The following is a 27,650-nucleotide window of genomic DNA, read 5'->3' as shown; positions in this document are numbered from 1 at the left end:
GGTGATTCTGAATCTTGCATACCATCTGTACAGAGGCCCACATACAGGAGGCCTATACTTTCACTGTATGCTTCTACCAGATACACATTTGGTCAAGCTACAAATCCCTGATACTAACGTCAATAACAGATCAAAAAAAATGTTACTCTCAAGTAGGGTTCTGCATAACTGGGCCAAGGGGATTGTTAGGAAATCTTTCTTTTCTATAATTAAATCTGAGAAATAATTTAATTGAAAATACTGTATTTCCCTGGCCATTGAAATGGCACATGTGCTACACAAAACGACACAACACAATTAAGTAATTACATTACCGTACAAAATGTATGAAGATATGTTCTCATTAATTGATTTGTCCTGTTCCGCTTGGTAAAAAAATGCATGGTTGGAAAAACAGTATACACTACAAGATGTTTGCCTTGTTAACTGTTGGTACTGTCTTGCATTCTTGTGCTGTTTCTCATAAAAAGTATGGTGCAATCTCTATTCCGGTGCTTTAATGCGTACAGCTGTATACTTAAGTGTTTAAAGGTAATGTACATTTTCCAGCTTGATTGTACAGCACACTTCAAGTTAGTCTACAATACAAGCCTACATACATTATTAAATCATAAAGTTATCTTGTATTATTCGACCTTATATAGACTGCAGACTTTGTGCATGTCAGACATATTTAGATGTCATGCCATGTTGTATTTGATAAGCAAACGCTGTCATGAATCGTGGAGGCACTGATGATGCCTCTCTCAAGAACACTCTGATATGGACGTGATTTGCACTCTGTCTCACTGCACCAATGTGTTCTTCCGCGCAAAATCATTTTATAATATTTTTTATTTTCCGTCATGAAACGTACAACACACGATTAGCACACAATACTTCAAGCCCACATCCTATGAGTTATTATGTTGCTAATACGACATTTATTACAAGTGTACATGCATGTTTCCTCGTAATGACGATGCGCGGAACTAGTTTCTCTCAAAAACTAGTTCCACCCATTCCGCCATTTTATGTTCCATAGCAGCTTTGTTGTGAGGCGAAATCACCTTCAACCATAAAGCAACAGCACATTTAACTCCAGTAAAAAGTTAGCTGTTAGGGATTGTAGCGAGGTTAGATGATTAATAATCACTCGGCTGAACTATATACAGACCACTGCAAGAGCGTCATTAAGTGCTGTACGGAGAATCTAATATTAGGGTAACGTTACTTAGCTTGTCTGGCACCGTGATTGCTAGTCGCAGCCGACAGAAGACGACTGCTCGTCGCATCATTTTTCTCTGAAACGGCAATCGACCAGGAGACGCATTGACGACCACCGTGCGAGACACGAAGACTGTGGAGATGGCGACCTCCGTGGGAAACGTGGCTGACAGCACAGGTTGGTTGATATAATTTAGCTAAGCTAACGGTAGCGAAATGGCAAGTAAGAAGACGTTATCGCGTGTTAAAATGTTAAGCTAGCTATTTCCAGCGACTCCCAAGTAGCTCATGTTTATTCAAATTAATATCGCGAATGTACTAACGGCTGTGCTTTCACCAATTTAGTCTTTCTCGTCACATATCGGAACATGATTTTATTGGTAATGTAGGCCCAGTTTATGCCTCTCCTGTCATATTATTGCTTTAGTCTCGAGCAGGTTGTAAGGGATATCCTAAAATAGTTAACGAATTTCTACTTGACGGCCTAAATTACCGGCAAGTGTGCTAAGATAAAGGGGTTTGCCCTTATATGTATTTATAGTGTGTGGTTTTGTCTAAAACTGTTTGCTTTTAAGCTAAGCTAGCTAGCATGTATGCTAGTCCAAACGGCCTTTTAAGATTCCGTTGTATTTTCTGATCAGTGAATGAGAGAAACATGTCCTGTGTTGAAAACGCCTCCATCTTTGGTTCTGATGACTGTTAACAGCTACGAGAGAAAGGTACTCGTCTTGACAACCACCGTAACGTGGGCCGTGCAGCGTCATGCTGTTAAAAATGAGCGCGTACACATCACTGCTTTGTTAAAACCACGTTAGAATGAATCCTAAAGGAGATCACTGATAGTACATCTTAATGTAGTCCTTAACGGCATTTCGCGTAGCCGAACTGATAATGTTGCAATACGACAGGGAGCTTTATGTAATCGAAACTATCCATCCTACATGCAAGTATTATTACGTAATGGTCGTGGAACCTGATCTACTGGGATCTTAGTGGGATCTTAGTGTGCTCTGGCATCAGTTTGCAGATGTGTGCATCCACTGTACGACAGTTGGAATGTCCCCAAAACATGAGAGCTTCGCCACCCTTGTGTTCACCATGCATGCATCTGTGGCATGTTGTTGGTGCCACACCCCGAATAATTTGACTTCAAGTGACTGTAGGTTCATCTGATATTGACTGTTTAATCTCATTTAGCATAGAGCCTTTAAAAATGTATATATAATATGTGAAAAAGACAAATATAACACGTTAAGTAATGAATACCATTATTTACAAGCGAAAGCTGGCTAATCATGCATTGCAAAATGAAAAGTAAATCAATATTTACAACCAACATATCTCTTATAATAAGACTATAATATTGAACAGCAACTAAAAGCTGTACTGTCAATATTTTTTGTTTATCTTTTTAAAATGTGAAAGCCAAAGTGTCGCCAGAACTTCTGAAATTCTGCCGGTATATCGTACCCTCCCTGTTTGTTTTTCATCTCATGCATCTAGTCAGGTTTACTTGAAGGAGTATCTCATTAATCTTTTTTTGTGAATCAGGATAACATATTGGAACTGAGCCAGGTACATAGCACGCTGTAACGCAGCCCTAGTTAGTCTTTCAGCTGAGTGTTCTTGTTTGCAATCATTATCCCGCTAAAACATCTAGAAATTAAACACAATATAGTGTGTGTGAGTATGCAGTTTCTTGTCTTCATAGGAGATACATTTTAAACTAAGCAGTCGTCTTCAGTCAAGGAATGTAATTTTGTGACCTTACATTTTGTCATACATAGAAAACAGTAAAACTGCAACTAGATTTGTTGAACAGAGAATTAATCTTCAATCCAATCTATGGCTTAAACATTGCAATTGTGAATTCTCTAAGAGTTGTCTCGATTGCAACATTTGATCTGAGTGCTCACTTTATTTTCCCAATTGGTTTGCTTCCAATTGAGTTCAAATTGATCGCTATTATTTGTCATTGACAGTATTAGCTTCACCTCTTTTTATTAAAATTTGTTTTCATTTGTCTGCTTTAATTTCTTCATCGCATCTAACGTGTTGTTTCCCCCCCCCCCTCCCCCTCCTTGGGATGTGTTGGTTGGTGCTCCAGAACCGACAAAACGTATGCTTTCCTTCCAAGGGTTGGCTGAGCTGGCGCACCGGGAGTATCAGTCGGGAGACTTTGAGGCAGCCGAGCGCCACTGCATGCAGCTATGGCGGCAGGAGCCTGATAACACAGGCGTACTGCTGCTCCTGTCCTCCATCCACTTCCAGTGCCGAAGACTCGACAGGTGAGGTGTGGGGAGCTGACTCGACGCACACTGAGCATGTGGCAGTGGCAGACAATAATGGGTCGTCTGTGACTTTAAGTGCACACAGCCGGTCTTGGGAGTCACTTGCAGCAACTGAGCGGTCCTCTGGAAATCCTTTTTTTGCTTGATCTGGTCTCACTCAGTTCCCTTGTGATTCTAACACTGTTTCGGTGGTGGCCATACCCTTGCTTTACAGGTGCCATGGTTTCGGGTCTTGCGAGTTACAGGTTTAAACATTCCACTTTGTTTACTCTTTCCTATTCCTTCAGAAATGTGGTGCATAGTCTTCGTCATAGATGTACCACTTACCTGGGCAAACATGGTTTAATTTGGAGTATACTGCAAGCGGTACTAAACTTTGTGTCATGTGCACTCAAATAATGGATTCTGTTAGAATGGAAGTTTGTGAACTGTGTATTGTATGTCATCGATCAATGTTTTCAGCATTTTAAGGCTATTCATCTTGAAGTGCTGTTTGAATATTTACCCGCCTCCCACCATCGAGCAAACACTGCCAGCCACTCCCTTCAGGATTCTGACCATTCTGTACCCGTTCTGGCTCTACAGGTCCGCTCACTTCAGCACCTTGGCCATCAAACAGAACCCAATGTTGGCAGAGGCCTACTCCAACCTGGGGAACGTGTACAAGGAGCGCGGGCAACTGCAGGAGGCCATAGAGCATTATCGCCATGCTCTGAGACTGAAACCAGATTTTATTGATGGCTACATCAACCTGGCAGCGGCTTTGGTGGCCGCAGGGGACATGGAGGGAGCAGTGCAGGCGTACGTGTCTGCCTTACAGTACAACCCCGTAAGTGCTGTGCCATTTGTGAAAAACCATAAAGAGTAACTTAACACCGACTGCAAAGCAAAGTGTATCTGCCCTCTCTTATTTCACCTCTGACCACACCCATCACTGTCATGTCATTGTATAGTGCGGCACAAAACAAATACGCTACCCCTGAAATCTTAGCTAAATATTATAATGGAGTAACAAAATATGCTCCCCATATTCTGCCAGTACACTGACCCCTGTTTGTAATCAAATCAATAGACTAGCATTTAGACAAGGCAGCATACATCTTCATAACATACCACTTCTATGTAACTGCAGCGCGAGTACCAGACAGAAGCATACATTCAAATGAGTGGCATCCCATCATGCCAGGTGACTTTGCAGATGTGGTGTGGGCGGGGCCAGGGGAGGCTCCGTGTGCATGAGAAGCTTTAACTACTTCTTCAAGGGAAATTCTTTAGCAGCTCCAACGACAAAAGATTGACAAAAACAAATTCTGCATAAATTTATAACTAATGTCAACACATTAACGTCGTTGATTACTGGAGTACAACTGTATTTCACTGCAGGAAGGTGACAAGTTCAACCACTGGAGGCCGGCAAAGAGGTTTTCAGGGGTGTTGAGTTACTCTTTAAATTTACAGCAATCATATTTGGACTGAAAACATTGATCTGCAGTTTATTGTAGCAGTAACATTAAAATGTTTTTGTTTTACCCCCCCCCCCCCCCCCCCAGGATCTCTATTGTGTGCGCAGCGACTTGGGCAACTTGCTTAAAGCCCTCGGACGTTTGGAAGAGGCCAAGGTATGTTACAGCGCGTTGCCCTTTGTATATATGTGTTTGTGTTTTATTTTTTTCCTTTTTCTAAATACTTTTTTGTTTTTAGTGCCCCCCCACAAGAAAAGCCAGAGATATTGTGCCTGTCTCCACTTTTTAAATTTTTAGGCCAAATCCAGTCCTTTCCCTTTAACCCCTACGGCCCAGTGAGGGGCGGGACATGGATGCGTTTCTCTCTTCTCTGAGTTGCAGTAAGCTTCTCACTCCTCACCTACTTTTGAAGGTATTGGACTAAGAGTTGACACCCGTATGAGGCAACCAATTTTACCTTATTAAAACAGAATCTTTTTCATAATCATAAAACACACTTTCTGGTGATTACTTTTTTAACGGCTCGATCAATTTAAAAAAATTTATATCTCATATTATCACATTTGTCCCCGACCTGTATCGCTTTTAGTACTGTATCCCCTTTAAGCCTTTGCTTTACCCTTACCGTTTACCAACGGTCAGCCCCTCTCCTTTAGGAAGAAAGGCTGGAGCTTTTTTAATCTAAACATTTGATCTATATTGTCAATTTTGAACCTCAGCCCGTGCATTTTCATATCGATTTTGGAGGGAAAATGCTGGCTCGGTCTTTGAAGAATATATGAACTGATGAGAAGCTAGTTTATCTTTGCAGTGCAAAAGGTAAGATGGTTTCTAACCTAACTACTACACTCCCAAAATGGTTTATCAAGTGCCCATTGACAAGCTTTTGGTCTCAGTTTGCTGTCAGCACAGTGGCTGCCAGTGTGGGTTTCACTTCCCTTTTGTCATTTTACGACTTCGGTCTGTGTAAAGGGGCTCCCTGGGTTGGGCCAAACGTGGAGTTGTCAGTGGTTACAGGCCATCTTATTTCGTGCTAGAGGGGGGTAAAGGAGTGGGGAGGAGCATCAGGGAGTCACAAGCTCCCCTGCTCTGTCGCTCCACCCCCCGCGCGCTCGCAAAGGATTGGTGGAGTCTGCGCGCTGAGAGCTGCCTTCCTGACCCTTTAGCTTCGCCCTGCCGGTGCTCAAGCACACCGCGACAGTGCTTTTCGTGCACACATGCATTAGTTATTTGGGCTATGGTTGGTAAAATGAAATTGCACTCAGCTGGCTATCTGACTGATATCCACTGCTGTTGAATAGTGTGTTAAACTGAGTGGGGTTATGAATGAGTGCTCATTCTCAAGTGCCATAAAATGGTTCCAAGTGTCGTCAGGCAGACAGCTCACAATCTGTACTCCACCACCTGCGTCAGATGCTGGGTTAAGAAGACAGGCCCGCGCAGCAACAGCGATGACTTCTTTATTTCAGAGCTTTGGAGGCTTCTAGATGCCAATAATTACACCACAGACTTTTCTCCCCACCCATTGGCCAGGATTCCAGAAAGCAAGCCAGGAAAACGAAATCCAAGATTCAAAAATATTTCATGACGATGCAAAAAGAATGACCGAAAATGATTAATACTTCTTCCCTTTTCCTTCAAATATGTAATACTATTCCCAAAGAAATGGGATCCGTTCATTTGGCCAAGATCAAGCCAGTAACTGCCCTCCTGTAGTTTCATATGAAACCTGAATTGATGAACAGCTGCAAATCTGACTTCAACCTATATTTTACTGATAAAACTGAACACATCAAAGCCTTTCTTCCCTCCCACGTACCGAAAGCATTTATTTTGTTTTCTTTGAAATGAACCAGTCATTGCATGAATGAAAGCCTAAGTATAGTCTGTTTGTTGTGTTTTATTTCCATATTTAAAGAGTATTGTATTGTTTGAAGACTTTTACTAACGATCTTGTTTTCTGATTTTGTCTCTTTTGGTTTTTCCACAACTGATATTGTTATTTAGAAGGTTTCAGGTGGGTGACAGTATTCCTGCGTAGGTGCCTGGCGGAAAGGAACACTAGGGCAGCCTCAGTCCTCTCCTCTTCTTCCAGCCAGCTGCGGCCACAACTCTGACAAAGTCCAAAAATATGGTAACGGGTTTGTAACTGACAAGAAAAGAAAAACCACCTCACTTCATGCTCCTCTGTCTTGTGGCTTCCTTTGAAGAGCAAAAGGAAAAAAAAGTAGCAAAAATGAATTACAGTAAGCATTCCCTACAATATGCTACACCAATAACCCAATTCTGTATTAAGTAAAAAGAAACTAGGATTTGGAAGCAATAATCGTGCAAAACAAGTAAGAACCCTCTAACTCTTACGTGTTTATTTTTCCTATTTTGTTTTGTTTTTCCTTCTTGATTTGGAGTTGCAGCGTTCTGATGATGATGCAGATAGTGCGCTGTGAGTCTACAGTAGCGCAGGGGCCGCGCAGCGATATCCTCCAAGAAACCAAAAGGGCGGAAAGCGCAAGCATGCGACCCACACACCCTCACTCCTTTTGGCCTGTTGGTTGCGGACCTCTCCCCACTCACAACCAGCCTCGCTCCCAAATGCCCCTTAATCTCAGACCTAATTGGCTGTTGAAAAACACAGATTTGGCCATACAGTAAAACCATTTTACCACTTCAATAACGAATGTTATTGTTTATTGGCTGTTCATTTCCAAATTCCCCCTGTGTTAACATCCCAGTGTAGCCACTGGGTGACCCCCTCAATTCTGAGATGTGATGGGTGCTGAGTGTGTGCTAGTCTGATGTTTCAGGCGTTCTGCCCGGGGTTGTTGGTCTGCAGCATCCAGCGAGCGCAGCAGCGATAAATGACCTTTGCCATGAGCGAGGTCATGCGAACGGCATGATATTGGGCGTTGTGGTGGGGGTGGCAATAGACACGCCATGCGCTCGCGTTTGTTGCGCACGCATTACAGGGACCATCACTGGCACGAACTGTCCAGCATCCCAGGTTGTGAGATATCATACCCACATTAAATTTGGGATTTCTTTTAGATCTTAGTATAATAGGTTGTACTCTTGGGGGGTTTAACTAAACAGCGTTGATTTGATTAAGGACAGCATGCTGTCCCTGATGTGGGGACCACTACATTTGGTGAGAATGTGGTTATAACTGAAGGATGCGGGCACAAGTGTGGGTTTTGGTTGGATCGGCGCAGCGTAGGAAAAAGCTATGCAGCTTAGCGCGGCAGAATTTTGCGCACGCGAGCCCATGCTGTAGACTCACTTTTTGCCATGATGGAGAACAGTCACTAATTCTGCTTTCTCTGCCCTTTTTGGTTTTTCTTGCTTTTATTCTCAATCTTCTATTTGTTTTTTTATTTTACCACCCCTTGTCCTCCCCTCTACACACTATACCTCTCCCATTCTACCTCTTCTCCTTTCCTATGGTTTTTCATTGTACACCCTTTGAAGGCTTGCTACCTGAAAGCCATAGAGACTCAGCCCAACTTTGCAGTGGCTTGGAGCAACCTGGGCTGTGTGTTCAATGCACAAGGAGAGATATGGCTGGCCATACACCATTTTGAAAAGGTCAGTTCCACACTTTGTTTTGTGCTATTTTTAGGGTTCCCAGTTGTCCCTGGACAACAGTTGACCCGTTTTCCAGTAATGGAAAACGTGGTAAATGAGAGAAAAAGTCAAATGTCCTAGAGAATCTTGTGTTGTCCTGAAAAATAGTTTGAACATTCTCTTATTTTACAGTCAACTACTAGTCTATTTACCAGCGATCACTGTAATTGTGGTAGTTTTTATGAATTATTCTATGATCAATTTGTCATCATTTCTAGGCATGTAAGAGATGATTTCCTTGACACGTTATTGCGATTGACGGCACGTCTTTTTAAATCAGACTTCCACAGAGAGGAGCGTACAGAATAAAGCGCGATTATCACTGAGAATGTCCTGGAAAATTATCTTTAGTGAAGATTGGGAACCTTGATTTTTGCACCCTGCTACACTCTGGTCTATATTCTTGTTGTCGCATGTTTTTAAGCTTGGTTTCAATTTTCAGGCGGTGACCCTGGACCCAAATTTCCTTGACGCATACATCAATTTAGGAAATGTTTTGAAAGAAGCCCGCATCTTTGACAGGTGAGTTCAAATGATGACATGGTAGACTGTATGATACTCTCTTTATACATTCATGTCTGCTCCTTTGTCCTCTGCCATACCTTGTGGAAGTTCAAATGAGTCAAGAACTTTTGTTCTGTCCATTCCACTACCTCCTCGTCGGTGTTGACCCCGGAGATGTTTAGGCAGGGTACATTTATTGCACCATCGTGGTCATAGCTGTAACTCAACTGCTGTACAGTGGGTTTATTTTTAAAGCAGAATTTGTACTTTAATAGTAGAAATTAAATATAATTGTGTAAAATGTAGCAGTTTGACTGTTGATGGCTTGTGAGAAGTTATTTAAAAAAAATGAAAACTACAATTTATACGCCCCTTATCTTTTGTTTCCAGAGCTGTGGCCGGATATCTGAGGGCCCTGATTCTGAGCCCCAACCATGCGGTGGTCCATGGAAACCTGGCCTGTGTCTACTACGAGCAAGGCCTCATCGATCTGGCTATTGACACCTACCGCCGAGCTATTGAATTGCAGCCCCACTTCCCCGATGCTTATTGCAATTTGGCGAATGCCCTGAAGGAGAAAGGCAATGTAAGGCAGCACATAGTTGTGAGGTCTCTATAATTCAGTCAGCACTAAATTAATTTCACTTTTTAAAATGCCAATGTCTTTCCCAGGTGTCTGAAGCAGAAGAGTGCTACAACACAGCCTTGCGTTTGTGTCCAACCCACGCAGACTCTCTTAACAACTTGGCCAACATCAAGCGTGAGCAGGGCAACATTGAGGAGGCAGTTCAGCTCTATAGGAAAGCACTAGAGGCGAGTTCAGAGTTGACTGATATGTTCTGCTGTGACTAGGTCTGTTTAACATGTTTGCTGTGAAAGTGAGCATGGCATTTCTTGTGCTGTTCTTCTCTGTAACCCTTTTTGTTTTCCCTCAGGTGTTCCCAGAGTTTGCAGCAGCTCACTCTAACCTTGCCAGTGTCCTGCAGCAGCAGGGGAAACTCCAGGAGGCCCTCATGCACTACAAGGAGGCCATCAGGTTTGTAGCTATATATTAGAGCTACCTGCTGACTTAGTTTGGATGAATGTAATATTATGTTACAATAGCTGAAGCAAAACCTTCCTAATGATATTGGTGTGAGGTCACGTCACTCAGATATTCCATCAGTTGGTGAACAAGTACACTTTCCATGCTCTGTATAGTTTAACCTGTGATGATCTAAAGTAGATCATCATAAACTAGCTACAATATTTACAAGACGTGATGGTGTTGTACACGTTTTAAACCGATTTCCTGTTTGGTTTTAGAATCAGCCCTACATTTGCCGACGCCTACTCCAACATGGGCAACACACTGAAGGAAATGCAGGATGTACAGGGAGCGCTGCAATGCTACACCCGTGCCATCCAGATCAACCCGGCCTTTGCTGATGCTCACAGTAATTTGGCCTCTATCCACAAGGTAGGAAGGATTCTTTGATCTTCGGTAATATTCCCTTGTTGTTTGCCGTTATGATGACGTTGAGCTCTACCTCTCCAGGTTCAGCCAGCAGCTCGAACAGCAGTGACATTGCAATAGTTTTTTCAATATCACTCAAATTATATTTGTACATATCTAGAGCAGTTGGAATTAGTCAACAACAGTGTAATGGCTAATTGATTCATATTAGATTAAATTATATACAGTATCTAGGATTTCACTTGAATTTCTATTTGAGACAACTGATGATGAACTTCTTGCTAGGGAAAGGAAGAACATGTAATGATTATTTTATGGAGTCACATCCAGATTACGCACTTGTGCATACGTTGCCACCTGTTTATGTGTGATGTAATGTATTTTTACTTCTGTATTCTAATGTTTCTCTTGACTCTTAGGATTCTGGAAACATCCCAGAGGCCATTTCATCTTACCGCACAGCCTTGAAGCTCAAGCCGGACTTCCCTGATGCTTACTGCAACTTGGCACATTGTCTGCAGGTCCATATATGCCAATGCATTTACAGTACATACCACAGTTATTTCTTTTTTTTGCTCCGGTTGAATTTAAGCACATTTTCTAATGACTCTTGTTTCTGTCACTCTCCCAGATTGTGTGCGACTGGACAGATTACGACGAGCGGATGAAAAAGCTTGTGAGCATCGTGGCCGACCAGCTGGATAAGAACCGCTTGCCCTCAGTGCACCCACACCACAGCATGCTGTATCCACTCTCCCACGGCTTCCGCAAGGCCATTGCTGAACGCCACGGAAACCTTTGCCTGGACAAGGTACACGCACTGATCAAAGCAAGTAAACTTTAATTCCTTTTTTTGGGGGGGGGATGGAAGGTGGCTGGTGATGGCAGTGGCTGTCTGCAGGGATATGGGGAAGGTAAGGGATGGACAACATACTGGATGTATTTAAGCTTTGTAGAAAAAGAGGTGACTGTTTGTGGTGCATGGGTTGCTTGCAGGCATAGGGGTATGGTTTTAAAGTTGGACATGACTTTAAATGAGTTGATGGTTGTTACTCTTGGTTCAGTATTAGTCCAACATTGCTGCAGTATGTGCAACTCAGTCAAAGTGGAATTGGCTATCCTGCTGTCGTTGTATTCTTACACCAATGTTAATTCCACAGATCAATGCGCTGCACAAACCTGCTTTTGAGCATCCAAAGGACCTGAAGGCCAGCGGTGGTCGTCTGCGTGTTGGCTACGTCAGCTCCGACTTCGGCAACCACCCGACTTCCCACCTGATGCAGTCCATTCCTGGAATGCACAATCCGGAGAAATTTGAGGTAGGAGGCCTTTTATTGTAATTTCTAATTTAGGAATTACAAACTTGACCTGACAAGTTGAATATAATGTGTTTTACAGAGTATGGGCTTGCCGGTAATTGACTGCTATAGTTGATAGATTGCGAGTCAAAGCTGTTTTTCTCCTCAAGGTGTTCTGCTATGCGCTCAGCCCTGATGACAACACCAACTTCCGTGTGAAGGTGGTAGCAGAGGCTCATCATTTCACAGACCTCTCACAGGTAACTGACCTGGGGATGCTTCTTGTGTGTCTATTAACCTTAAGGATCATTTGAATATAAGCGTCGCTGTATGCAATGTCAAAAACAAACTGAAACTGGTGCCTCTGTCCTGCAGATTCCTTGCAATGGCAAGGCAGCTGATCGTATTCACCAGGATGGAATCCACGTTCTGGTCAACATGAACGGATACACCAAGGGAGCCCGGAATGAGCTGTTTGCCCTCCGCCCTGCCCCCGTTCAGGTGATCAATACATATGATTTCTGATAGACACAGAGTTGTAACTCTGGGGGATAAACGTCGCCTGTACAAATGAGTAACTGCATCTTCACAGTCCCATTAATCTGATCTCAACAGACTATGTGGCTGGGTTACCCTGGAACCAGTGGGGCTCCCTTCATGGACTACATCATCTCTGACAAGGAAACGTCACCTTTTGAAGTAGCTGACCAGTATTCTGAGAAACTGGCCTACATGCCCCATACTTTCTTCATCGGAGACCACGCCAACATGTTCCCTCACCTCAAGGTTTGTCCATTCCAACAATTCTGCTCTTTGTCGGTGAGCGGAGAGTCTTGTTTAAATAGGAAACACTTTGACTGATTATATTTTAAACATTTGTTTTATTTTTTTGGCCCCACAGAAAAAGGCTGTGATTGACTTCAAATCGAATGGACATATCTTTGACAACCGCATTGTTCTTAATGGTATTGATCTGAAGGCTTACTTGGACAGTCTGCCAGATGTGAAAGTGATAAAGGTGTGTTAATGACAAACTAGGGAACTAGTGAATCCCAATTTTAGAGCAAAACAAAACGATATATCTCTTCCTTATGTTCAAGTTTTCTGGGGAAAATGTTTGCAATAAGTGAATATAAATTCTGAACCGATCATCATATTGTTGAATGATTTTAAGTTGAAACTGTTCTCTGTGACCAGATGAAGTGTGACATCAACCAGGAAGCTGTTGGGGACACAAATGGTGCTCTGACCATGCCAGTAATCCCCATGAACACAGCAGCTGAAGCAATCATCAACATGATCAACCAAGGCCAAATCCAGGTCACCATCAATGGCTTCACTGTCAGCAATGGCCTGGCAACCACACAGGTATGTTCAACTCGGACACACTACTCCATGTCAATCCAAGTCTTGATGGGTATAGCGCGGGTACAAAACATCAACAAGTGCAGAGACGAGGCGAGAGCAGCCATTTAATTTAGCCCGCTGCTTTTCCAGGTCCTTTCAGCAGATGAGCTTTTAGTCTCTGAGACTTTGGCCTTGCAGGTATGACGGCTTCATGACAGTAAGGTGGAGGTACAGAGCTGTTGGTGAGGGAAATGGTGGCACAATGGATTGGCTGTAAAATGATTAATGCGATCTTGGCTTTCCAAACACCATATTATCACCAGTAGGCTCGTACCATTGAGTTAAGATCTGTCACACTTGGTAACTCTTCAGGATGAAAGCATTACGATTACTCCACCTCTCAGCAATACTGTTTTGGCCCCCATTTTAGATCAACAACAAAGCTGCCACTGGGGAGGAGGTGCCACGCACCATCGTTGTGACGACCCGCTCCCAGTACGGTCTCCCAGAGGACTCCATTGTCTACTGCAACTTCAACCAGCTCTACAAGATTGACCCCCCTACTCTTCAGATGTGGGCCAATGTAAGTTGGATGAACTTTGGTTCTAGCTGCGTTGGGTGTTCCTTTTGTGTTCTGCTTTTAAAGCTCCCCTCTCCCTGCAGATCCTGAAGCGTGTGCCCAACAGTGTGCTGTGGCTTCTCCGGTTCCCGGCCGTCGGCGAGCCCAACATCCAGCAGTACGCTCTGAATATGGGTCTGCCTGGCTCTCGCATCATCTTCTCTCCTGTGGCCCCCAAGGAGGAGCACGTGAGAAGGGGCCAGCTGGCTGATGTGTGTCTAGACACTCCTCTGTGCAATGGTCACACCACAGGCATGGATGTCCTCTGGGCTGGAACACCCATGGTCACCATGCCAGGTTAGGAAACTAGGGTATCGAGGGGCGGGCTTACAACTGTTGGTATAAATGTTTGAGTCAATCTTACTGCAGTACTCAGAAAATACAATCATTTTACACATTTATAAATGCTGGATTTTCTCTGACAAGATACCAAGTACGCAGAGCACATTTCAAGTGAAGGCTGCTTTTTAATTGTAACACCTGGTTTTTAAGGTGAGACCCTTGCCTCCCGTGTGGCTGCCTCACAACTCTACTGTCTGGGCTGCCCTGAGCTAATAGCGCAGAGTCGCCAGGATTATGAGGACATAGCAGTCAAGCTGGGCTCTGACATGGAATAGTAAGTAGAATTTGATCGACTTCTTTTGAAAACACATCTTTGTTAAACTCTGAAGTCTTGACTATTTTATTTTGTCTCCTTTTTTTAGCCTGAAGATGGTCAGAGCGCGTGTTTGGAAGCAGCGGATCTGTAGCCCTCTTTTCAACACCAAGCAGTACACCATTGACCTGGAGCGGCTCTATCTGCAGATGTGGGAGCATCACAGCAACGGCAAAAAGCCCGAACCCCTGATCAACATCCATTCAGTAGAGGCCAGTGACAACGCCTGAACTGGAAGCACGCTGAATTCTTGTCCCTTTGTACCCCAAATCCTATCCAGCCCTCCCCACCGTCTTTTTGTTTTGTGAAACCATTGTTGACACTCTTGCTTGGAATGGTCAGTGTCCACTCCAGCCCTCTCCCTCAATGATTGTCTCCATTGCTCTCCTCTACTATAAATGGGACTCTAATTTGTGAAGGAGCCTACAGATGTACACATTTTTCCCCGTCACACCCGTTGTTTCCTCACACATCTGCATTTCCTGAGCCAGATGCAGCCTGAGACTTTCAGGCATCTCGTCTGAGACTCTTGTCCTAAAACACAGTATATTTGGTGAGCATGTGAATGCACTGCTAACCCTTCTGTACTTTGATCAGTGGATTTTTTTTTTTCTCCTGTGTGTGTGTGTACAGGATTATCTGCATCTTGTGGAGAAAATGCTCAGCTGTCATTTCTTGTTGATCTATTTATAAATGGATTAAGAGTGTTGTGTGTTTTAAAAGGGACAATGTTGCACCATTGAAATTGTAACTCTTAAGTTTCATCAGCTTTAACATGCAATTGTAAAACTTAGATCGCAACGGAGATTGCTCTTTAGTTTGTCTTAAACTGTTTAATTACTACAACGAGTAGATGTGGAAGTTTTGAGGAATGTGTTCTTCTCTTCACCAAATGCCAGATTTTATTAATTTTGTCAGTCCAGGAATATGTTCAATGGCTGTTGTCCTGTTTGATGTCACACCATGCTTGTAAAAATGATTCGACAAAGTTGATCGTGGGAGCTTCAATTCATTGGAAAGGGCCTAAATTTCAGTTTAGATGTCAAATTGAGCTTGTTTTTTTTAATCACACAAACCAGGAACGGCCTAGGTAAGTATTTTCTAAGCGTTTTTTGTTTTTGTATTGTCCGCTAACTGTATGCTGTCAATAATGCCGCGAGGTTCTAAATATAATTAAAAAGAATAAAGAGATGGCAGAACTCTGATACTGTCTTTTGTGCTTGATTCATTCAGTTGTTTGGAAAATAAACCTTTTTGTTGTTTAGACAGCTAGCATAGGCTTGCTTTGCTCTTTGTGGCAATAATTGTAAAATAAGTGACAAATTGAGTTGTTTAAATAGATTTAGTCTTTTTGGTGCATTGTAATGATATAAAAGATGTTTAATCTGCTGTGGGTTGCCAGGTATATGTGCTCTCAATGGTGAAAAAAAGACCACTAAAGGAGCATGTATTCATATCTTTCAATGAAGTAAACTTCGAGGTTTCACAATGCCAAAGTTCTGAGTAAAAGTTCTGAGTTCAACATTAACAAATCCATGTGCTCAAATTGAATAGTTCAGATGCTAGTGGTAATGTTGCGGCACTGTAGTGTTTGCTAGGGTCCGGACCTTTGAATGCGCCCATTCTGTCTGATATCGACAATTTTTACCATAATACAGTTGAGTAATTCCGCCAGCAATCTAATATTTAAAATATATATATTCACGCGTTTTCTGTATACAAACGTTAACTGTAGTCGAGCGCGCTTTGTATCTTTTTTATGTTGGTTTTCACACTAACAGCGGCGCTGTGTTACTGTGATGGTGGGCGTGGACATAACGTCCCGTTGTCCTATAAACCCGCTCCGATTGGTCGAATGTCTTCCCGACAACTTCCGGTCTAATGGAGCACAATATTTGAATTTACCATCGTTTAGCTTGTCGTCTCTACGTCTTTTATTTACAACAGCAGCCGCGATTTTGGTAATCATCTGTTGAATCAAATATATATTATTTTAGCAAAACGATTAATATTCAGTGTGAGGTTCATGCATACTAAGGGAAAGTCTGAACCGCTTTAAAACTGTTAGCTCGAGCCCACAAATAATGTTAGCTAGCAAGTTGCTAACAGTGACGCTAGCGTTTCTTTCTACAGTAAGCGCGTGTGTGGATTTAGAACCTGTTAATAGATTAATTGCATTAAAACGAACAGGTTAAATGGTTGTTTTAACCATAATTTAGCCGCACTGAATGTTTATATCGTTAGTTAATTATATTCGAAAGGTTTTATGTCAGCGCTGGACTTTAAATGTTAAATGTCGTGTTGACTTGTGTACCGTTTTCACAGAGCAGGGGAAACAATGAATGATGATACCCGCAAACTATTTCAAGGAGTTGCTAAGAAGATGGACTGGGCTGACACGGTTTGTTTCACGATATTTCAGCTATGTGTTTTTGGGTCCCTGGGATAAATATTATTGCTAGTATACCAGCATATTAATTGATAAGTAGAGTGAAAGCTATTAAATCTCTAACTCTTTTGAGAATGGAATCGTTTTAGTATTTTTTACAAGCAAAAGCTGTTTCCAGCTTCTTATATGTGAGGATATTGTGCTTTTATTGTCATCTATCACAGCAAACGGAATATATATATATTTATTTTGGACTCTTGGTCGACGAAAACAAGTAATAAAAAATACTATTTTGCAATTTCATTAACAAAATGATTAAGTTATCAATCAAGAAAATAAACCGATTCATTGATGATGAAAATAATTGTTAGTAGCATCTCTATTTAAATGTTGGGCGTGTTTATTTTCTGTCCATTATTTTTTGTAGCTGATGAGCTCGGTTGGTAAAACTCGACATACTGCCACGAATGGGCATCGATCGGTGGATCACTCGGCCTCTCCAGTCCAGCTTTCCCGCTCTGATAGTGAAGATAGCTCAGAGAAGGAGAACCAATACTCCAAGAGCAACAGCTACCGAAACAAGCCCTTGATTGAGTCCAGCGATGATGATTTTGACCAATGTGAGTTAAAGTGTATGAATTCATATTGCTGAATTGAATGACTCTGTTTATAAACACACTGTGTTCATTTGACCTTTTTATTCCTTAGTTCTTGTGGGAAGGGCTACACCGAAGACTAAACCTGCCTCACTGAAGCCACGTAGTGTTGCAAAGAAAGTCAGGTATGAAAACGGAAAATGTTTTCATGAAGCAACATCTTTGTGTTTTTTCTGGTTTCACTTTTACCATTTCATTTCTCTCTTTAAAGTGGTCTGTTTAGTTCTATGTTCTAAAGCATTTTGTTTGTTTGTTTAGTTTAAATGTTGTGGTGGTGAGCTCGGACGATGACGACGGTTTCGAGACATGTAAGGAACCTTTTTTCTTCTGGGTACAGTTCTCTGTATCTGTAACAATAGATTCATCACTTCGATGATGAGGAAAATATTTTTTACACAAATCATTTCCTCGCTTTAATTCTAATTTTGCACATTGAAGTTCTGCAACGAGTGAAAACTCCTAATGTCAAGCCTAAGAAAATATCAGAGAGTGGGAGTGAAGACAGGTGAGTTTTTTTTTCTTTCTTTAAATGTATTTTTCTTCTACTAAATCATTGTCAATGTCTGGACAATTCAGTTTTTAAAAATATGTTGTATCTTTTGTTTATGCTTAAGCCTCAAAAAGTTCATAGCGGATGACTACTCATCAGACGATGACTTTATTAAGACCAAACTATCTTTTAAAGGTAACTTTGAAAGACCCGATCAGTGCTGATGTTCTGTTATATTTCAAAGAAAGGACACTCAACACTATATATGTAACTGTGATGTTTTTGTGTCTACTCTCTTGCAGTGCCTAAGAAGAGCAATACTCCAGCAGCCCTGCTTCCACCGAGGAGACCGCTGTCTCACTGTGACTCCCCAGTCTTCGTTAGTGACAGTGATGATGATGATGATAATATTGTGGTCAAGAGCACTTGGAGGACTCGCCATTTAAAACCTAAAACCCTGCCGAAGGCTAACAAGAATAATGCTCTGCGGTGTGATGAAGAGGACAGGTCGCCACCGCTGCCTTTCCCTTCCGTCTATTCTCATTTTCCTTTTCCTCCCCACAAAACTCTAACATCCCTGGCCTTTCCAAAATGCACTCTATCTGCACCTTCTAAGCTGAATGAATCAGACAGTTCTGAGGAGGAGTTCACATCCCTGCTGGAGAGACTGAAAAATAAGAACAAGTTCACTGGCACGACATTCTCACCAAAGAGCACCCATGGTAACTTGTTTTGTTTGGATTGTCGCATTTTAAACAAGCTCTAGGTGTTGTTTTTGTATTCTAGTTGTTGATATCTGTTGTTTTGTGATTACATATTTTCCTGTGTCAGTTCCTCCTGTAAAGACACCTGTAACGCCAGCCTCTAAATCATTTGGGGAAACCCCTCTGAGTGTGAAGACACCTGGAAAACCCAACATCTTGAAGCCCACAGTGAGTCAGACAGAGCCCAGACACGGCCCCACCAGCAGGTACATCTACTGAGCAGCTTTCACATACAGACTCGAACGTCGCTCACTCCAGTTTGTCTTTCATACACAGACGTTTGTCTTGCGTTCAAGTGTTCTTTCCCTTCTAGGGTAGCACCGTGTAAGACCCCCGGGTGCTTCTTGCAGTCATTGTCGAACCCTGGCTCCAGCTATGGCCGCAGTTTTAAGCAGAACAAGGAAGAACTCACCAGTAGACTGTACCAGCTGTTCAATACCAGTGTGTTTGACAGTAAGGTGATGAACAACAGTGTTTTCCCTTCTTTTGATTCTGTCAGAATTTTCACCTGATTTTGATTGTATTCATATTTTACATTGTATAATTGCTTTAACATGTAGAATGTATTATTTTTCCTTGTCTGACATGACTTCTAGCTCCCCATCGATATGTCAGTGACTTGGAATAAGAAGATGCGGAAAACAGCCGGTTACTGTGTCACCGGTCAGGAGCGAGGTGGAGGGAACCGCTATGCCCGCATCGAGCTGTCGGAGAAAGTCTGTGATTCTGCAGGTAAAGCTTTAGTAAGACAGATACAGTAAAGTAATAAACTGTCTGCTTGAAAGTCCCTGACTGTAAATGTGTGATGTCATGCATAGCAGAATCGTCTTGTCTGTTTATGCTGGATTGAATCTTTTCATCACAATCTCCTCGTTGCCCCTTCCTAGATCGTCTCAGGGACACGCTGATCCATGAGATGTGTCATGCTGCAACCTGGCTGATCAATGGCGTGAGGGACGGCCACGGAAACTTCTGGAAGCTGTATGCTCGCAAGTCCACTCTGGCGCATCCTGAGCTACCCATGGTCACCCGCTGCCACAGTTACGCCATCAAGTACAAATTCCAGTACCAGTGCACCCGCTGCCAGAACACGTACGTCTTGACTCTTTGCACATTGACTAAAACCATTCACCTCCTGTCGCTCTTCACTAGCCACCTTTTGCATTTACTGAGTTTTGTGCCGCTTTCCCACCGGGTAATATAATTCATGATTCTTCACAGGATCGGGCGTCATTCCAAGTCACTGGACACGCAGAGGTTCATGTGTGCCCTCTGCAATGGAGAACTTGTCTTATTGACGTCTGCCAAGCCGCGGGCCCCCACACCTTTTGCCAACTTTGTCAAAGAGAATTACAGGACTGTACGACTGGAGCTAACGGGACAAAGCCACGGCGAAGTGATGCGTAAACTCAGTGTAGACTTTGCCTCCAAGACTAAACTAAGTCAAGGCCGTGTCAAACAATGAAATGCATCCCTGGTATCTAATATTTGCTGGAATCTTCCAGTGATTGGCATTGTACTGTACGGTAAACGTATGATTTTTATCCATGTATTTGACTGGTTTTATCTTCCTGTTAGGAACTCTATAAATAAAAATGTAATGGTTTGACATTTTGATTTTAGTTGCGTGTTTGTTCATGTTTGACACAGAAAACATTATAGATTTTGGAAGTTACTTTTACATACAATTTGTAATTTTCTGAATCCTGTTTGGTTATAGAGGGTTCATACTGATCTACTCTTTTACGGGATTGTTGGGTTACAAAATTACTTTTTCTCGTCCAAGTTTGAAGCATCTTTTTAAATATGTTACAGAAATGTAATGTGTGAGAGGATGGCGTTATGTTTTCCATGACTGCACCTCTGCTGTCGGGCAAATATTGACCGGTAGAATACAATTCTGTACAAACGCGTTAATATTGTCCCAGACCATTTCAATAAATAAGCAAATGTGATCCTGATAACAAACACTAGCTGTTGCCACATGGCCGTCCACAGGGATGAGGTTGATGTGGTGGAGCTGAGCAAATGGACAGCCTGTGATGCTGGCACATGACGAGAAGATTCAGTCTCGATCAGTCATTAGAATGAAACTGACAGTTGACCAGCAAGACACCGATGTGAGGGTGAGTCTATAACATCTTTATTTACTCATTTGCGCACATGCGATTTTAATTTGGTCTTTAAGCTACGCAGGTGCTGACGCTTGTATGTTTTATTCATTTTTTACAAGACTATCTGGAAGGCAGATCAGAGGGAGCTTCATGTCATGGATATCTCCTGCGATGTGACCTCACTAGAGACTCTGACACGGATCGACTCCACCGTCTACCACCTGGTGGAGATGGTCAGCATGTGTGTGTGAGCTGCACCTTGAAAGAGACTAGCGGTATCTTCCTGTTCAGCACAGCAGCTTATCCACATTTATTGCATCACGCTTTGAATTTACTTGATTGTTTCTAACAGTGGGGTTGGATAGCTGAGTCAATATGCTGTGGTAAGGTAGCAGCATCTTCCTGTAAATAATTTAACGGCAGCAGTACAATGGATGATGTGAGTAAAAAGAAAAAACAGGAGTCAAGCTGTTCAAACACTGATAACTAGATGAGTGATGAGGGATGCTTATAATAATAATAAATCATAAAAGACAGGACAAACTGCTTCAAGGTATTTAATTTGTACTGTAAACACTTATATGCTGTTTATCTACTCATTAAAGTCACTATGCATCTTACAAAACATTCAAGAATACGGAGTATTTTGTATATTATACATTAGTTCTACACAGAGGGATACATAATCAATGCTACAAGAAAAATGCATACAATCAATCATATTCTAAAGATAGTGGGATCACCCGTTTAAAGCGGCACACATCCACAGGTAGCACTGAGGTGAGACAGCGTTTACACAAGCTAAAACATGAAACACTGGAGTTACCAGTGCAAACCAAATTGAATGCGCATACTGTACGATCAATCAAAGCATTGGAATGTAGTGTGTTTGTCACCGTATTGACATAGGCACTGAGATTTCTTGACAATGAATAACTTACATATCCTTAATACAACAAATGTATTCTCCATGAAAGTATGCAGCATTCCAAGCAGGAAAGAGAGTGATCTCTTTCGTTTTTTAGGCAAATGTAATGAAGATTATCATGTAAGTCAGAGGATGATGTTTTGGCAATTGACCACGAGTCTTATACAACTTTCTTTCAGTGACAGTATGTGACAGTTAAACCTTTTTGTTTGACTGTAAGTGGAAATGAAAACAATAATAAGGAAAGGTAAATTAGATACACGAGCAGCATTACATGTGACACCACTACATCAACAAACCTCAATGTCATGCACTTCCTTCAGTACAGGCAGGTTTTCTTCATAATGCGCAGGAACTCCTGCTGGTTCACTTCTCCATCTCCATCCCTGTCTGCTTCATCTATCATTTCCTACAGAGGCGCACAATATAACAGGAGATGAAAAGAAGAATGTGGGAAGCAAATCAAGGTAGTTTAGAAGCATTCATTTGCACACTTGTGTGTTGACCTGATCCAAAACCATTGTCTTGGAAACACAACCGGCCTGTGAGCTTCAGTAGTCTGCTGTGAGTCTTCATGTATCTTAATATTGTTTAATTCCATAATGGTGTGCTTTACCTGCAGCTCTTCATCTGTGAGGTTCTCTCCGAGCTCTTTGGCAACTCTCTTCAGATTCTTGAATGAGATCTTGCCCGTCTCGTCATCGTCGAACAGGCGGAAAGCTTTCAGGATCTCCTCTTTGGAGTCCTTCTCGGCCTAATATCAGAAAAGATGGAGAGTAGATTTACCACAAACAGCCATTCTGCAGGAGGTATGTAGTCGTCAAAGAACAGACAACAGAAATGTGGCCCGTTTGTGTGTGCCAATGAAAAGCAATACCAGTTAACGGTCAATCTAAATGTGGCTAACGGTGCAGTTTGTGGGCTCTAATAAATAAACTGGTTTAAAATCTACTTTCTGCAGACTGCAGGACAAAGCCAGTAACTCCTTTTGAAAGTAAAGACAAATAAAGGACAGTTGGGGTTGCAGATTTAGTATATTTCATGACAAATATCTACCATTTTCTGTGTCATGACAGAGAGGAAGTCAGCGAAAGAGATTTTCCCTGTGCTGTCCTTATCCACGTCGCCAATCATCTTCTTGATCTCCTCTTTCTTTGGTTCAAACCCCAGAGCTCTCATTGCAACCTGGCACAGTGTGAGAAACGTGAGAGAGTGAAGCACACATACAAGCTCTCCCCCTCTGACACCACACGTGAGGTCGTGATCAGCGTCCGGGCACTTTTACCTTCAGCTCCTTGACATCGATGTATCTGGATCCATCGGTGTCAAACAGCTCGAAGGCCTCCCTGATCTCCTGCTTCTGCTCCTCGGTCAGCTCTGGTTTGGGGGTCGTCTTCTTGCGAGGAGGTGGCACAGGACCCTGCAGGGATGGTCTCTTGGCACTGGTTGCCTGGTGGGGACACAGGAGGGGAGGCAGAGGGAAACAATTCTTAATGGTTGTAGACTAGACACAAGAGCCATTATGATGACAACAGAATCAGAGAGGTGCCTGGGTAAACAGTGGCACCTCCCCAACCGATAAAGGAATAATGTGTATTCCCATCACCTCCAATGCAACACACTAACAAACATTCAGGTTAGAATGAAACATTTGAACTCACCATCGGTTGCTGTTTATTTGATTGACAAAAAGGAGCTGCAGATCTATTAGGCAATATGTTGTCCTCTGGTCTATGAAGCCTTCCTATCATTTAGGGAGGAGGAGATGATCAAACGGTTTGTACTTTGCATCAGTTGCTCGCATTACCTGTTTAATTACCCGGACAATAAGATCGTCTCCTATTCCTCAAAACCTTCTATTTATTTCGCAGGAACGGCTGCTAAAACGCGCGGAAAATTGACGTTTCTAGCTAAAAACATGCACAGGTTTGACCGTCCAGGAGCTGCCGTTATGGAGCCCCAGGCGTTTGATTTGTTCACCCTTTGTGCCAGAAGACAAGCCGATTATTTTTATCTGCATTGAGCAATTAAAGCAGGACACAATCAGGCACAAGCGGGAGTAAAAATCAAACGCACCAGTCGGGTAAAAAGATGATTGGCTGCTGAAGATCACGGGGTGCAAGGCACGATCAGAAAATGCAGAGCTGTTGGAGACTGAAATGAAACCTCCTTTGATTTCCTGTAGAAGTGTAAAACACTGAGACAGAAAGTATTTGTTTCATATTTATTGCAAAATACATCATATTACACATTGCATAATATAAATGGTGCATTTGCTACATCCGGTTTTCAAAATAAGATGTCAAATAAGCGGGAAAGATTGCCGTCAGACAACATCCGGTGTTCAAAATAGGATGTCATCTAAGCGTATACAAATTGCATTTGTGGAAATAAGATTAAATTAATTTGATCAACATTAAGTATATTTCTCGTTCACCCTCTGTGTCATTGGTCTGACGAATACCAGGGGGCGTGGTCTTTGAGCGAGGAGGTGGAATGAACCATTTTGTGGGCTCCGATTGGTTTAAATTGTGGCGTTCTTTGACGTATCCTGTACACCATTGGCCACTCTCAAACACATCCTCGTGCTGAGCTTTGGCTCCACCAATCACAGACCACTTCTCACTCAGCTCATTTAGACAGTTCATCATTTATACGTGTTTTCGTTGCACGCGCAGGTAAATACAGTAGCCTATTCCGTGCGTCTTGTGTTAAAAGTTGTCACATTTAGGTACTGCGTTTTATATAATTCGGAAAACTCTTCGCGACTTCCTATTCCACTTGTAAGGGAACATATTTTCACCACGGTGACTGACACTTTCGCTCACCTCATCATCATGGCCACGCGCGTGCGACCGGTGAGTTGAGACGTTTCTTTTAATGGTGCAAAATCAGTTTGAACTTTTTCATGATGCCAGTGCTGTTTGTTCGCTTGACATGTGTCAACCGGTGTCATACAGAGCAGTAAGCGGTGTGCAGTCATCGGGGGCTCTGGTTTCCTGGGCAGACACTTGGTGGAGAAGCTGTTGGATCGAGGCTACTCTGTTTGTGTGTTCGACATCCGCCAGAGCTACGAGCTGCCTGGCGTCACCTTCCACCAGGGAGACCTCTGCGACAAACAGGTGACACTCGCCCCCTTCGAGTACCACATCAGTCACACAAAATGTGGACTTGACACATGTGAGACTTGACCTGACTAAACACAAGACCAAAAACTGGCAACATTCTGGAACAATATAGATAAGACGGGGACATGTAGGTCTTGCATGGCACCTTGAGTATTTAATTAAGGGCCTGCACATTTGACCTCGTGTATATTAGACATGGAACAACAGTCAATAGCTGTACGGTGTGTGTCACATTCTGCTCCAGGCTCTGCTGTCAGCTATGAAGGATGTGTCCCTGGTCTTCCACTGTGCCTCTCCTGCCCCTGCCAGCGATGACCGCGGGCTATTTGAGAGGGTCAACATTCAGGGCACACGCACTGTCATTGAGGCCTGCATCGAGGTTGGAGTACAGGTGAGGCAGTGGGGGGGAGATGCTGGGCTGTTCTTTTTTTGTTTGTGCCTGCTATTCACTGTTCAGGGATGAGAGATGCCATTGAAGTGGCTTAACTGTTTTGTGATTTTTGTTGCCAGAAACTGGTCCTGACGAGCAGTGCCAGTGTGGTGTTTGAGGGGACGGACATTAAGAATGGGAGAGAAGATCTACCATACGCCAAGAAGCCCATCGACTATTACACAGAGACCAAGATTGTGCAAGAAAAGGTTGGAGAGTGGTATTTTTAATATGGGTTTCACCAGTGTAGCCCAGTGTGTGCTGTTGCCCCACAACACTTTAGTATATGTGACCTTCCTCAAACCTCAGTTTGAAATGGAGCCTCTAAATTGCACATCGCCGTGTGTTTTAGCCCTGTGATATACTGATCCAGTGTCTTCAGCTCTGATTTTGAAATGGAATAAATACATGTAATTAATCAATGATTTAATAGTTCTTACAATTTACTCCTTACTCACGAGTAGCAGATTTAGTTTTGTACACTTAGCTTTATTTTTTTATCAGCGTCGTACAACAACACAATATAATCTTCAGCAGCAGTGAGTACATCTTTCCAGGACTTCCTCTGTTGTTTGCACGTCATCTGATCCATGCTCTTCACAATCAGCCACACCCACGAGAGAGATGAGAGGAATAAGGATGCAGAGTTGGAATATTTTCTACTGTCTTTGTGTTTCAGCTGGTCCTTGAGGCTTGTGACAAGGAGAAGGGTTTCCTCACAGTTGCCATCCGGCCTCATGGCATCTTTGGCCCTCGAGACCCACAGCTGGTTCCTATTCTAGTGGACGCGGCTCGCAGGGGCAAGATGAAGTTCATCATCGGGTAAGTCGTAAGGGTTTAACCAATGATGCCAATCCAACTGGTTTCAGCAATAATCACTGCAAATAGTAAAAAATAAGAATACGTATTGAGGTACACGCTGTTGAATCATCAATGACGTGTGAGGCTCCAGTATTCAGAGGCTGCAGCTTGTTCTGCTAACCTTTCTAACATGTTTTTACCATAATACTTGTCTAAAATCATATTTGGATAAATTTATGTTTTCACGCTGTAGTCAAATACTGGATTCAGACTTTTTTTTAATCTCTCAAACCTACTTATACACCTCCACTCTCCCTCCTCTTAAACCTCTCTCTCACTCACTCACTCACCGGCCACTTGAAAAGTTTAAATTACTTTACAGATAGTCGCTCAGACCCACGGACTGCTGTACCAGTGCGCTGAATGATTAACCTCCTTTTTTATATTCTTAAGTGTATTTCTTAAATTTTAATTCTCTGTCTTTGTTCTCTGCAGTGACGGGACCAATCTGGTGGACTTCACCTTTGTGGAGAATGTAGTTCATGGCCACATCCTGGCTGCTGAACGCCTGAGGCCAGACTCCCCCATATGTGGACAAGTGAGTGAGAATAAAATCAAACACAGAGCCGGTTTAAACAATGCTGTCCATACAATCATGTTGCGAGTCACACACCGTTATCATTTAACTTGTATCTTCCGCTTTACTTTCAGTCATACCACATCACCAATGACGAGCCAGTTCGATTCTGGGACTTCATGTCTGAGGTGTTGGTGGGACTGGGATACGCCGCTCCTCGCTACCAGCTCCCCTACACTCTCGTGTACGGCCTGGCCTTGCTGCTCTGGCTTCTGGCCCTGATCCTGCGCCCTCTAGTGTCCTTTAAACCCACTTTTACACCAATGAGAGTGGCTCTGGCTGGAACCCATCACTACTACAGCTGTGACCGGGCCAAGCAGGACCTGGGCTACAAACCGGTGGTCGGTCTGAAGGACGGCATAGCGCGCACAGTGCAGAGCTACCCTCACCTCAGACAAGGAGCTTGAAGGGAGATGAAGACTGTTGAGACACGTAAGGCTGTGCAGTTACACCCACTCTAGCAATAAGGGGACCCTGAATGGACAATTCAAAATGAGGGGACAGAAAGTTTAATTTAGTCTAAACCTCCCAATGTGAAGCATATCAGTGCCTTTTCAGCAGCAGATGGCAGCAAGTTCCTCTGATTTTGGTCCACGCACTGCAGTCTGGTCTAGCCAACGTTTCAAAGCACTGAGTGAACAGTTAAAACCACCGTTTGTGACCACATAAATGTTCTGATCTTACACTGGGAAAACTGCAAAGTCTTGTATTGGTGTATATTTTCATCTTGTGCTGTACACACATTGAGATGCTGCTGTTTATGTCAAAATGCCTTAATTCATTCCACTAAACCAAAATTCTCCCACAACTTGCCTGACAATCGTGTTTATATGGTCATAAGTATGTGGACAGA

General features: G+C 42.8%; 4 protein-coding genes across 9 annotated transcripts; 3 read left to right on the top strand and 1 right to left on the bottom strand.

Moving 5' to 3' along the window:
- Positions 1-1,035: 1,035 nt before the first annotated feature.
- LOC306777430 (UDP-N-acetylglucosamine--peptide N-acetylglucosaminyltransferase 110 kDa subunit) lies at positions 1,036-15,665 on the top strand. 5 transcript variants are annotated; one of them, XM_079268530.1, is made up of 22 exons: positions 1,036-1,384; positions 3,344-3,494; positions 4,083-4,326; positions 5,048-5,116; positions 8,426-8,542; positions 9,024-9,103; positions 9,476-9,671; positions 9,758-9,898; positions 10,021-10,121; positions 10,391-10,544; positions 10,961-11,062; positions 11,173-11,352; positions 11,702-11,860; positions 12,010-12,099; positions 12,215-12,340; positions 12,455-12,625; positions 12,741-12,857; positions 13,037-13,207; positions 13,617-13,769; positions 13,850-14,102; positions 14,298-14,421; positions 14,510-15,665. In XM_079268530.1, exons 1-22 carry the CDS (start codon positions 1,348-1,350, stop codon positions 14,688-14,690), a joined length of 3,117 nt encoding a protein of 1,038 aa, XP_079124656.1. In that variant the 5' UTR covers positions 1,036-1,347; the 3' UTR covers positions 14,691-15,665. The 5 variants fall into 5 exon arrangements, with proteins under 5 accessions (XP_079124656.1, XP_079124655.1, XP_079124654.1 ...); XM_079268529.1 differs by having other exon boundaries at positions 11,173-11,370; XM_079268528.1 differs by having other exon boundaries at positions 3,314-3,494.
- Positions 15,666-16,340: 675 nt separating this feature from the next.
- On the top strand, positions 16,341-20,297 carry gcna (germ cell nuclear acidic peptidase). 2 transcript variants are annotated; one of them, XM_079268228.1, is made up of 13 exons: positions 16,341-16,421; positions 16,786-16,861; positions 17,277-17,469; positions 17,558-17,630; positions 17,764-17,813; positions 17,944-18,010; positions 18,120-18,190; positions 18,298-18,717; positions 18,827-18,965; positions 19,073-19,217; positions 19,356-19,491; positions 19,647-19,851; positions 19,981-20,297. In XM_079268228.1, exons 2-13 carry the CDS (start codon positions 16,799-16,801, stop codon positions 20,222-20,224), a joined length of 1,806 nt encoding a protein of 601 aa, XP_079124354.1. In that variant the 5' UTR covers positions 16,341-16,421; positions 16,786-16,798; the 3' UTR covers positions 20,225-20,297. The 2 variants fall into 2 exon arrangements, with proteins under 2 accessions (XP_079124354.1, XP_079124355.1); XM_079268229.1 differs by having other exon boundaries at positions 16,350-16,421; positions 16,791-16,861.
- Positions 20,298-21,461: 1,164 nt separating this feature from the next.
- cetn2 (centrin, EF-hand protein, 2) lies at positions 21,462-23,730 on the bottom strand. The gene is made up of 5 exons (XM_079269106.1): positions 23,463-23,730; positions 23,087-23,251; positions 22,858-22,986; positions 22,418-22,555; positions 21,462-22,210 (listed from the first exon to the last, which is right to left on the bottom strand). The coding sequence occupies exons 1-5, from the start codon at positions 23,550-23,552 to the stop codon at positions 22,121-22,123; spliced, it is 612 nt and encodes a 203-aa protein (XP_079125232.1). The 5' UTR covers positions 23,553-23,730; the 3' UTR covers positions 21,462-22,120.
- A 755-nt stretch (positions 23,731-24,485) lies between these two features.
- On the top strand, positions 24,486-27,646 carry nsdhl (NAD(P) dependent 3-beta-hydroxysteroid dehydrogenase NSDHL). Its single transcript, XM_079269129.1, has 7 exons — positions 24,486-24,659; positions 24,762-24,923; positions 25,174-25,320; positions 25,440-25,568; positions 26,039-26,181; positions 26,656-26,758; positions 26,872-27,646. Exons 1-7 carry the CDS (start codon positions 24,639-24,641, stop codon positions 27,202-27,204), a joined length of 1,038 nt encoding a protein of 345 aa, XP_079125255.1. The 5' UTR covers positions 24,486-24,638; the 3' UTR covers positions 27,205-27,646.
- Positions 27,647-27,650: the final 4 nt, after the last annotated feature.

The sequence above is a fragment of the Melanostigma gelatinosum genome (genome assembly GCF_949748355.1).
Source record: "Melanostigma gelatinosum genome assembly, chromosome: 5".
Taxonomy (NCBI): Eukaryota; Metazoa; Chordata; class Actinopteri; order Perciformes; family Zoarcidae; genus Melanostigma; species Melanostigma gelatinosum.
This window is presented reverse-complemented; position numbering and strand designations above follow the sequence as displayed.